Source organism: Oenanthe melanoleuca, chromosome 7 (assembly GCF_029582105.1).
Source record: "Oenanthe melanoleuca isolate GR-GAL-2019-014 chromosome 7, OMel1.0, whole genome shotgun sequence".
Lineage (NCBI taxonomy): Eukaryota > Metazoa > Chordata > Aves > Passeriformes > Muscicapidae > Oenanthe > Oenanthe melanoleuca.
Genome location: NC_079341.1, coordinates 32980006 through 32991969, shown reverse-complemented (window position 1 = coordinate 32991969; position 11964 = coordinate 32980006). Strand labels below are relative to the sequence as shown.

At 40.7% G+C, this 11964-nt stretch overlaps 1 protein-coding gene across 1 annotated transcript in view; it reads right to left on the bottom strand.

The window, feature by feature from the left end:
- KYNU (kynureninase) overlaps positions 1-3672 on the bottom strand; it is a 57864-nt gene extending 54192 nt beyond the window's left edge. Inside the window, exon 1 of the mRNA XM_056496234.1 lies at positions 3654-3672. Coding sequence (XP_056352209.1) covers positions 3654-3659 — 6 coding nt within the window. The 5' untranslated portion in view covers positions 3660-3672. The remainder of the gene's footprint in view (positions 1-3653) is intronic.
- Between the last annotated feature and the right edge of the window lie 8292 nt (positions 3673-11964).

The following is an 11964-nucleotide window of genomic DNA, read 5'->3' as shown; positions in this document are numbered from 1 at the left end:
ATAATCTTTTTCCCCTCCAGACACAGTACTTAAACAGTAACATATTTTCCCCTCCCTTCAGCATGCAGAGTTAAAAAAAAAAATTAAAAAATAGCAGCAGAGTTCATTAAAACAACAGTTTTTATTTAGCTAATATTCACCCTCCCCTGGGAATTATTGGAGACATCCTATTTTTATTCTGTCTCCACACAGGTCGTTCACACCTCCTCATAGTTGCCAAATTTATCATTCCCGTTTGTTCACCCTAATCATCCTTTAGGCGCTGAAAAGGAAAATAAAATAGGGGGAAAAAAAATCAGCAACCAATTCTTGGTTTTCAGAGTGCTTTTCCAGGAGGCACAGGGCTACACCCAGACTGGGAGTTGGGTGTGATACTCAAGTGGCAAAACTGACTGGGGTCAACATTCCTCAAGTCCCAAAGAGCTGCCACCCCACTGCAAGCCCTGAAAAAGGTGTGACCAGCTCCTGCACAGCTGAGCAGCAGATCCAAGGCCTCTGTTCCCTGCTGGGATGCCAGTCCCAGATGTGACCTTATTGACTTTCTGCACCTGATTTGGGAGACACCAGGGAGGATGGCTTAGGGACCTTTATTTCCTCCAGATGTTGTGAACCAACAAGAAAAGCAAGTTAAGGTCACAGACACCACGGCCATCACTAATACAGTCACCTCATTACAATCTACACATAAAGTAACTTAAATTTCACTTCTCTAAATTACAGGATTAACTAGTAAAAGAGAGCTTATTTCCAAGCAATACGTGGGTCAGCACTTGGAAAGCAGAACTAGGTTTTGTTTCCAAAGCTTGTTCATTTGATTTACAGCCTCTGCATGGATATCCTGATCCCATTATCAAAGTATGCCCAGCACATACATAATAAAGACAGAGCCCTCTATTTTTAATAATGAGTACTTAATGCAAATTATGTAAAAAACATCCTTAGATGAGGGGTTGAAAATCACGTCTCCCTAACTGTCTCCTTCTAGGTAAAAGAATTGCCAGAGTGCAGTATTTTCTAAAAAATCTCCTTCCCACTCAAGTTAATGCCTGGAATTTTTTTATTTATTTTTTTACTCCCTGCTGACATACCTCCTGAAGATAAGAAGCCTTTTCAGCTCTCTAAACAGATGAATCTTGAGTTAAGAATATTTGTTCAGTGATGCTCAGCCCCCATGGTCCCTAGGAAGTGGACCATGGAGCTTTAGCATTGCCATCACCTCTGCCCTCTTCTGAAAACAGCCCAAGGGGGGCTTGAGAGCCTCCAGCATTCATCTCCTGTGATCAGGAGGACTATTTGATATCATAATCACATTCTTCTCATCCAGCCTGTGGATTTCCTTCTCTACACATGAACACAGCACATTTCCTATTATTTGTCTCACCAGTCACCATTTTTTAGCCAAGACCCTTAATTTTCACAGTGGATTAATGGCCACCATATCCCAGATCATCCACTGACCCACCTGGCAAGCACAGATGGGTTTTGTTCCCATTTGAGGCCTGACCCAAACCTCACTGGAGTCAATAGGTGTCTCTATTACATACAGCAATTTTTAGATCAGCCTTTTTCTTCCCTGTCATTGCTGCATCTGATCAATGACTTACATTTATTGTGATTCTTATTGATACTAGATTTTGACAGCAAATATAATATTAAATACAAAGATCTAGAAGTCAAAAAAGATTAAGTGCTCAGGGGTATCTGATTTCATACAAACATTATGAAATAAAATAAAACTACTAAAATAAAATCAATCAAAACCCTGTTGGGTAATGAAATCCCAGAGATCCAATTCTGAGACCAGCATAAGAAAGTACTTTTGTCCTTTGAGTGGGAATTAGGCTTCATAGAGAGGAATCCCAGAATTGCTTGGGGTTGGCTTTTCCCACCTCCCTTAACTCTGACTGGCATTATTGTATTTTTTTTTTTTTTTATTCACAGAATAGAGTCATGTGCAATTATTTTACAATAATTAATGAGTCATTTGTTCTTTTCTACATGTAGAGAAAAGATATTTGTATAAGAACAGTGCAATTTATCTCCTTTTAACTGAAAACAATATTCAGTAACCTCTTCAAACTAAAAGTCAGACCCATCAGTGGAAAATGCATTTGTCACTTTGATAAACATGATAAACTCTTTATGAGATTTTTTTTATACAACTTAGAGAAAAAAAAAAATAATCTTTTAAGAGAAACAATTTGTCTCCACCACCTGCTCTAAAAAAGGTATTCAGGTGCTTTCATATAATCCCAGAATGGTTTGGGTTGGAAGGGTTTTAAAGACCACTTTGTTCCAACCCCTGCCATGGGCAGAGACACCTTCCACTAGACCAGGATTTCTTCTTTCTTTCCTTGAAACTTTATTACAGTTTTTGACTTTTCAGATGACATGAAGTCAGTATATTTTTACTTTTTTCTTCTTTCTTTGCTCTTTAGCTCTTCCACAGGACTTGCTTGTACAACAACATGATTCAATGTAAAAACTCAACTATGACTGTAGGCAATCTTTCATATTCAAAAAGATCACGTGCAACTTAAATTAAAAAAAAACAGTCATTTTTCCATAATTTACCAGCCCCTATCAAACATTGGCCTCTACTACTTATTTCCCATTTTAAAGCTATGAAAGACAATGGATGAGAATTAGCCAGGCACAAGTGATGTGAATGCCTGGGTGATTATTTCAGTTTTGTCCTTTATGCATAATTTACTGACTAAATAATAAAATTAAAAAAAACCCCTTGAATATTAGCAAGGCATCTTATCAAACCTCCTCAGGAAGGTCCATTAGGCTTAATTATAAGAATGATAATTTGCCCTGGTTTAGATCAGCTTACATCTTTATGGATCTTCCCTCTGTCTTGATGTCTTTGTAAAAAAAAAAAAAAAAATAAAATAAATCCCTTAACCCTCCCCTTAAACCTCTTCTTTAAATATTCCAAGGTGTTACTCACAGTCTTCCTACCCAGCACAGGGCAGACAGGCACACAGTGAATCCCTACTTAGGCTGTATCAGTATGCTCAGGGGGAGAGGGTTTCTCATGGAAATCGCCTGTCCTGCACTTTCTGCCCTCCAATAGCTGCTCTCCAGGTTGCTAAACACAGCTCAGCCCACAGACCTTTGATATGTGGAGGCTGGTGTCCCAATGCACCCTTTGGGGAGGAAAACTGGGGGTGTGCACACGTGTGGGTGGGGAAGTTTGCAGCACAGGTCCAGGCTGTCAAAATACACCCACTGAAAGCACCAATAGCACCGTAATTGAGGCTGGCTCAGAAAACAAACAAAAGAGGAACTCCAGAACCGTGCAGCGTGCAAGGGCTGATTCTCTTCCCATCTTTACACCAAAGAAATTACTTTGCTTGAGCAGGATTTTGCAGAGGGAAGTTTCTAAAACAGCACAGCCCAGAGCAGCATGCAGCCTAGATTACTTCAGGTTAAATACACTTCAGTGAATTTGTTTAAATTACAGAACCAGAGAGAAAGAAAAATCTAAATATTCATAACATCCCCAACAACAGACATGCAGCAGCAACCACCACTGTATAATTAAATAAGTTTTACAGCACAGTGTCACAGCTGCAGCAAGGGAATGTGACAGAGAGGAATTATAATAAACTCAGTTACTTAGAGTAATTTAGGCACTTATTGACCTTCATGTCAAGAAGCACTATGGTGCTAAAAGTAATTTTACATAGAAAACTCATCTTTTTTCCTCTACAGTGAAACCACGTTGTCCTGTGGTCGGCAGCCATTCCTGGGAGGAGGTAATGAAACTCCTGAGCAAATACTCCTTGTTGCATGGAGAAACAGCCACAGTCACGCGCCTGGCTCCCCAGACTCTGACCCCACCAGCCACAATCTCTGAGTTAACCAAAAACCAGGTGCACATGTGATTATTTCTCCTATTATTATCTTTTCCTTTGTCACCACAGCGAAATTTAAAGCTCTGATCAAATTAAGAAGGCACCCCTCTTCCGTATGGGCAAGGGAAAGTAAACATGGTTATAATGAAAGTGGTTTCAAACCAAACTCTTTCACTTTCATGAAGGAGACAATCCATAGCAGAACACCAAGAAGTCAGCAGTGTTTGCAACCACATGGCAGAGGGAGTGGTGGGAATTTACACAGAATGAAGATTTGCCAGGGGGAAAGAGAAGAAGAATTAAAGATAAAATTAGGAAAGAGCAGAGTTGGTATCTCTCTTTGCTCTTTATAAACATTATCTCAAACCATCCACGGGTGTGCTCAATCCCCCCAGTTAAAGCTTTAGTGACACCCATTCCTACACACAGCTGGAACACAGGAATGTGGAACAAGAAAAAAATGTTTCCATCCAGCCTCTGTGAAGTTTCAGAGGAGGGTTAAAAAAAATATTAAAAAACCACAAAAATATATAACGGAACAGTGAGGAGAGATATAGGGGCAGAAGGGTCAGAGTTGTGGACTAAAAATGTAATTCAGAGATACATCTCCATCCTGGAGTTCTGTGTGCCCAGACCCCTGCAGTAATGCTTGTTTATCTGGATTTCCATTTTCAGTAAGTACCAATAGATGTGACACTCTTGAACTGTAACATTTCATCTTCTTTGCTAGAAAAAAGCCCAACAAAACAACCACACACAGAGCACTTAATATTGACCCAAAATAGAGCTGACCTCTATCCATCAGTTCCTGCAGTATCATTGCCCTCTTTTGCACTGTCAAATGACTTTTTCTGGGGCTTCCCACTAACTCAGCTTGTTTACTTCACCAGCAAGACAATGGGACTGATGATCAAGAAACTTTATCCTACCAGGAATCTGGTCTGAGAAAGAAGTAGGAGATTGGGGCACTGCAGCAACTGAAGCAGAAGGGACCCAAAGTCAAACTCAGCCCAAAAGGGTATTTATTTCTTGTTTGGTTGGCCATTTAGGTCAAACCAAGCTGAAACAAAATGCAATTTTTCAATTTGCCTTTGGAAATAAAACTACACAAACAGTGCAGTGAAAATTTTCCCACTGCATTTCCCTTTGAATGAGCATCGTGCATTTTAACCTTGATTGTCGATGGTGACAGGAAAGCAGCTGTGCTGGCAAAGGCCATATGTTTGCAGACTTTTATGAGAATTGGAATATTGACCCCTTCTTCCCAGCTATTCTTTTCAACCCTTCTGCTGGAATAAAAGGAAAATAGAGACAAAATCCTTTGCCCCTAAATTCAAGGCTGAAACATCAGCAAACATTCAGCCTGAATACATTTTCTTTTATTTTTTTTACCTGCAGAACAAGTAAAATGGTCTGGGTTTTTTGTTTGTTTGCTTTTTCTGTGTTGCTGTGAAGCAGCCAGAGCACAGGAGGAGGAGAAGGAGCTGCTGCAAGTTACAGCAAGACCAATGTACAAGGGAGTGAGGCCATAGGAGATGGACAAAGTCCCAGCAGCACAGGTCTGTGTGGCAGGGAGCAGGAAAAGAATGCAGCTCAGCCCTCACCCTCTCAAAGGAGCTGTTAGGAGCATGATGGGGAGGCAGGGACATCTGACAGCCAGTTTAGAGAAGGAAAAAGAAGAATAAAAGCAGCTCTGTGTGTAACTGAGGGCTGTGCGGGGTACGTGGGGCAGAGAAGGATTGAGGGGTGGGCAGGAAAACACATTTCCACACCAGCAGCTTCCTTGCCTCATACCCACTGCCAGCCACATCCTCAGGTGTGCTGATACTGCTTCATCTCAGCCTCCCCTCCCAATTATTTGCTGGCATCTGCCGTCCATCACTGCCCCTCCCAGACTGAGCAGAGACCTCTCGAGCCCCAGCCATGGGAGCCTTGTCCCTTGGCTGGAAGGAACTGTGTGAGCTTTCCCACAGGAGCACCAGTAACAAATTAATCTGACAAAGCATATGCCTTCTTCTGAAGGCCTGTGACAACAACAAATAACCAAGGGCACCCTAAAGCAAACTCAGCCTGTGCCAGATGGGATGCCAGGACACTGGGTCCATCAGGTCATGGAGGCTTGCCTTGGCACTGCTAGCCCTGAGCCTTCTTGCTGTCAAGAGGGTAAAATAATCCAGCAAACAAAGATGGATTCTCTTTAACAGGAAAAGGCAGGTCTTGCCCACAGCCTGGAAGACCCTCAGGCAGGAAAACTGTGATTCTGTGGAAAGGAGCAACAAAGCAGTGATATGTCCAAGCAGCACACACTGCACCTGCAGCACAGAGCTGTGCTCAGGCACAGATGCTTGGAAAAAGCAGAATTGTCTGTATTTACAAGGCAAGCCCCACAGCTATTTTTTAAAGCATGCCATCTGCACCTTGTGATGGCACGATGCATTTCACCTCCGGCTTCACAGCAATCGCTCAGTAAACAACAGCATAAAACCTTTGGTCTCCTCCCTGCTGAGCTTGCTGTAACAACTTTCTTATCACTTTTGTTTTCTCTCCACTCCATCAACACCCCTGCTCTGCCCAAAGCTGCTCTATTACCTCAGGTCACATCTAACCCTCTGTGATGAGGATGCCCTACCTCTGCCCTCACTTAACTGGTTCTCCTCCCTCCCCTCAGACCCCAGCCAGCTGTTTTTCCTTCTGAAGTTATTTGAAGGGAACATGTATATTTGGCCTTTTTGCAGGTGTGGATTGCTCTGACTGTCTGATTTTAACTTTTGGTCTTCTGATTAAGACTGAAAAACCCTGAGTCCATTAAACTTTACTTTATAGAGACTTAACTCTCTATAATGATGATCCAGTGTTTATTTTTTTTATTTATTTATGAAGCAGTCATTAGTAGTTCCTGCTAAATAATTAATTGCCCTTTGAATAGCCAAAATGAGCTCCTGAAACCTTCCTCCTTGTCCGAATGGATTTTCCCTATTTTCTTTTCAGTCTGACTGTTAGGCACATCTTATCTAAATAGATATGGGTTTTTCCTGTTATGTGACCTGCTCCTAATATTGTTTTTCCTCAGGCTCTGTATCAATAATAATTTTCATTTCTTTCTGAGTCATTAAACATAATACTTGTCCTTTAAAATCTATTCCCAAAGTAGCGCCTCTATGAAATAAAGAAAAAAAAAATCACAGCAATAAGAAATTATTTACTTTTCTGCAGTAACATTTAAGGAGAACTATTGCACTGCTGCACTGATAACAGTAATACCCAGAGAGGGACAATAAGGGAATGAGAGTCAAGTGATTTCCATGTAAAAGGAGCAAGAGCAGTAACTCCCCACGGCTTTGATAACTCCGTGGTAGCTGCAACAGCAGGAGAACACATTTGGAATAGATGATATTTCCTTGTGTCTCTCCCAGTTAGCTGCTACTAATAAAAGATGACTGTACCTTAGGTGCCCTCACCTGCATGTCCAGGCTGGATGCACACATGCTTTTTTTTTTTTTTTTTTTTTTTTTTTTTAAAGTCTCTTGCTATAAGGAATGGGTTATCACTGTTGTTGATCTTAATGTTTTGCAAAGAATAGGAAATTTCCCCCAGCTCTGGTCAAATATTTGGTCTCAATGTTTGCTCCAGACACAACAAGGACATTCCAAGTGGTTTTTACCAAAGGGGACAAGACTGTCCCTTCCTGAGGAAGCAGTGGTGTGATGGCCAAGGGGGCATTTGAGAGACTGAAAGAAAAATGGGAGATGTGGAACCCCCTTTTTTCATGGCAGCTGCTTGCTATGCATTACAAAATCATAAAAACCAAACTTGGGGATGGATTTCCAGCCAACTTCCTGACTGCTCTTTCTGCAAGGTGCTTTCAAAGGTGTTTCTGTATCAGATGTGGCCTCTTTCTACCTAGCCACGGTTTCCTCACCCGCAGGTGACCAGCTGTGTGTCCAGATCTCACAGAACAACACAACCGCCAATTTCTCCATCTGCTTGTGGCACATTTCCTGCCTGTGCTCACAGAGCTTCTGAGAAAGGGGAAATCAGACACCAGCCACAGCCAGATGCAATGGGATAACAACAGCACCTCACTGAGAGGCTTCCCACAACACCACAACTTTCCTTTTATCTATTTTATGATGCTCTCCACACCATTGCAGGCTGACAAATAGCTGAGGACATGAACTGAGCTGAGGCAGAAAAACGATCCTGGTGCCTTTCCCCTCCTTCCCCCACCCCTTGTTTGCAGCTCCATAAAAGTGAATGCACTTCACAATGTTCACTCTTGTTTTAAGCTCTTGCAGCAGTTACCACCAGGAACAAGGCTCAGGGAGGAGAGAAGGAAGGAAAGGCAGGACAGAAAATAAGAAGCTGAGCTTGTACTATATGTGAGCTGTATGAAAAGTAAAATGAAAAATAAAATAAAAATTAAAATAAAATAAAATATAAAAAAGTAAGAAAAAAAAATCCAAAGGCCACACATAGCATGGTACAGGTTAATGAAGCATCACGTGGATCTAGACCCTTCAAAATCTGGAATTGCAATGCTGAGCTCTGCCTGATTTAAATAGTGTGCTACTGTTCTGGATGGCCTGGAATGAGCAGAGGGACCAACTGCACATGAAGGATGGTGACAGGCAGCAAAGTGGCGTGTGACACCTGGGGGAGGCCAGTAGGACAGGGGTAAGTCACACTTATCCTGTGATAAGAAACTCATTCTGCAGCTTTCTCTCCGAGCAGGTTTAACAGCAGTGGCATTCTCCTTGGCAAAGCTGAAAATCCTGGAAAACACTCTAATGCCAAATAACACGAGAAGAGCAACAAGCTTAAGGCCACCAGGGCACAGCAGGGCTCTTGCCAAGGGCCAGAGGTCAGGAGAAAACATTGAGCTTTATCCACACACCCAGCAGGCTGCACAGGAATGACACATCTCTGTCTAGAAACTGTCTGGAAGAACAAGTGCAGGTTCTTGTGCTGCTCCAGGAGCTTTTGCTGTCCACACACTCACTCCTCTTTCTCCAGCCCCAGAGTTGAACCTCCCAACCCTCCCTGAGCACAGATTTTATCTTTGTTTGATTCACTAATAAACTGATTAGGCAGCAAATCAAACCACAAACAGGCCAAGGTCTAAACGAAGCTTTAGCCAATATTTTACTCCATATTGATATTTATAATCCCCAAATAACCCTTGGTTTGCCCCCTCCCTGCTTCCAGGCAGTGACTCAGCAGGCACAGGGCTCCATTAGTATTCCCAGAGCGTTTCCTTCCCACTGACTGTCTCCCTTGTGCTGTGATCAGACCTATCAGGATGTGCTGAATTGCTCTGAGGAAGGTTACAGGTCTCCATAGGGACTGCTCATGATCTTTGAAAAATGCATTTCCCTCTAGCAAGCTATAAATGCTTAGGAGAGTTGCTAAAGATCACTCAAAATAGATTATTGAACACTTTGATGCTGCACTCTCATTTTTTGTTATCATATACTTAAAGTATATTCAAAGATTCCCTAAATACCAAGTGCATTTGCCTGGAAGAGATTTGTGTTTTCCAAAGCCAGAAAAAAAAATCTTTGTATCATTCCAGGATATGTAACACTTTCTCTGCTTACCTGCAGGATGGATTATAAGTGTTTGACAGTGGTTCCCCCGCCCTCTTCTTTTTTTCCCTTTCCCCAGAACCACTGTCTGTTGTGATAGACTTTAGTTAACTTCTTTGGATTGTTTTTAGCCTCACTAAGAGTCTGCAGTCAAAATGAAAAATAAGAACCTTCTGGATCCTGCCTTGATAAGGTCAGATTGTAGAATTTTTCTTTCCAGCAATTTAGCCAGGCTCTCTCCTTGCAGAATACATTTACTTGGTAATAAACATCTCCAGACAGCCAAGCTGTACAGACTGCTAACAATTAAGCCAAAATTGGGGAAAGCAGCACATGAATAAGTATTTCACTTTTCAATGAAATTAGACTGAAAATTTCAGGAGCAAAGAAAGCAACAATGTTTTCAGATTGTATTAATTAGACATATTTGTAAAAACCTGTGCTCATGCAAGTACCTTATGCATATTTTAATATCAAAATATGAAGAAAATGTGCTGGATAACCAAAAGCCTTTGGTGCTGTCCTGCTGTGGCCAAGCACCAGACACACACAGACATTTAGGGAACATAATTCAATATCTAGTAGGAAGAACAAAGAAGTTTAGCCATATTTCTTTGGCTTTACAACAGGAACTCTGCTAAGCAACAGGTTAAAAGAATTTGTCTAACTAAAGTAGAATAAGAGTAAAATGCAGTTTATTCCAGAAATGAATTAACACTTTATGAGAAGCCTCATTTCTCAGATAAACCAAGAAATAAATGTTTAGCTGTCCCAACTTGTTAGAAGTCCAAGTAAAATTCCTTTGTAACAACCCAGAGTTTTTCTACCATCACAAACACTTCAACACATCCTAAATTCCACAGTTTTCCAATATTTGCATAAAGGCACTTATTGCAAATCGACCACCTGTTTGCGTGCAGTAAGAGAACAAAAAGCATCTGTTCTGTTATTTTTAATTAGGTTATCCTCCCACAACTCCTCTGTCCAACATCCTCAAATAGTTTAGATGCAAATTCTTAAATAATTTGGAACTGAAAAATTACACATCATGTTTGAATCATCATTTGGTGTGGTTTTCCCAAGGGTCTCAAAACTGCTGTGAAACTAAACTTGGTTTTAGAAAGCACTAATTTTTTTTTTTCAGTTTAGAAAGTTCACAGCATTTTCCAGAGGAATTAATGAACATTGCTAATAGCTTGATCCGAGTTATAAGGCATTAGGAGGACATAAGCAGGAGGAAAGGCAATATATAACCTTTAGAGGGGACAATTAGAGATCAATTATTAGAGCCAGAGAAGAGCATTTGAAAGCAGCTTCTTCATTAATCAAAGATTATCTTAAATTAGAATGTTTAATTATTTGCCACAGTTCCTTGTATTTTCTTCTGCACAAAAAAAAAAAAAAAAAAAAAAAAAAAAAAAAAAAAAGAAAAGGCAGGGGCTTTTTGAAAGCTGCTAGGTTTTAAACATTCAATTTTAATATGATTTTAAACCTAAAATACTAAATATTTTGAAAAATAGGTAACAGTGAAATTCCATAATTCAGGAGAGTTATTGAAGATGCACAGCTGATGATTTTTGTATGCTAAATCTGTTTGGTTAACTATTTGAATGTCCAGATACCTGGAAAAATTATTTTAATACAAATGGTAATAAAGGAAAAGATGGAAGTATCCTATGCACTGCAGTGACCTGGGGCAGGATCCAAGAGTTTGAAGTTAGATTTAGATTGAATTTGTAGATGGTTGAGTTTTAGATTCTCAAAGAACTGAGCACATCCCAAACCTAGAGTGGGAGGCAGCACCAGGAACAGGCACAGAAAGGATGATCAGAGCAGCTGGGGGGCAGAAAATGCTGGGCAATCCTCCAAATGGGAGCTGCAAAACCTGCTGGGGGCTGGTTCAGATTTACCCTCCCTGGGCTGGGGGCAACCACTGACCAAATCAGGGCATTTGTACATCCTGACAGCTGAGATGAGAGCTGGGAGGAGACACCTGGAAAGCAGGAAAGACCTTTGGCAAACAGGGATTTTGGGTGAACATAGGCAAAGAGAGCTTTGCTGAGACCACTCTGCTGTTCAGGTGCTCATTGTGGTTCAGGAGGAATAAGAACTGCTGCTCATTGTGGAAAATAGATAAAGTATAAAATTCTCAGAAAGCTGTGTGAAAGCAAATCTCAGGGTTGAGAAATGCAAGAATGCTAAAGATGCAAGGACAAAAAACAATAAGATTATGAGCTGTGTGAAAATAGGCCTCTAAAATATAAACTAAAATAGTAAAAATAGGTAAACTTAATAATTAATTTTAATCCATTGTTTTAAGCTATTACAAGCAAGCATCGTTCAAAGCAAAATGTACATGCAGCTTTATTAATTAACTTAAACAAACATTTGTCAGCTATTAATACTATGCTATTGGCTAAAAAGTTGTTATAAATTTTTGTTACAAAGAAAACTTTGTCTACTGTTGTAAGAGATTGAAGCTGTTTCCATCTCCCTTGCTTAGTTCTGTAAAA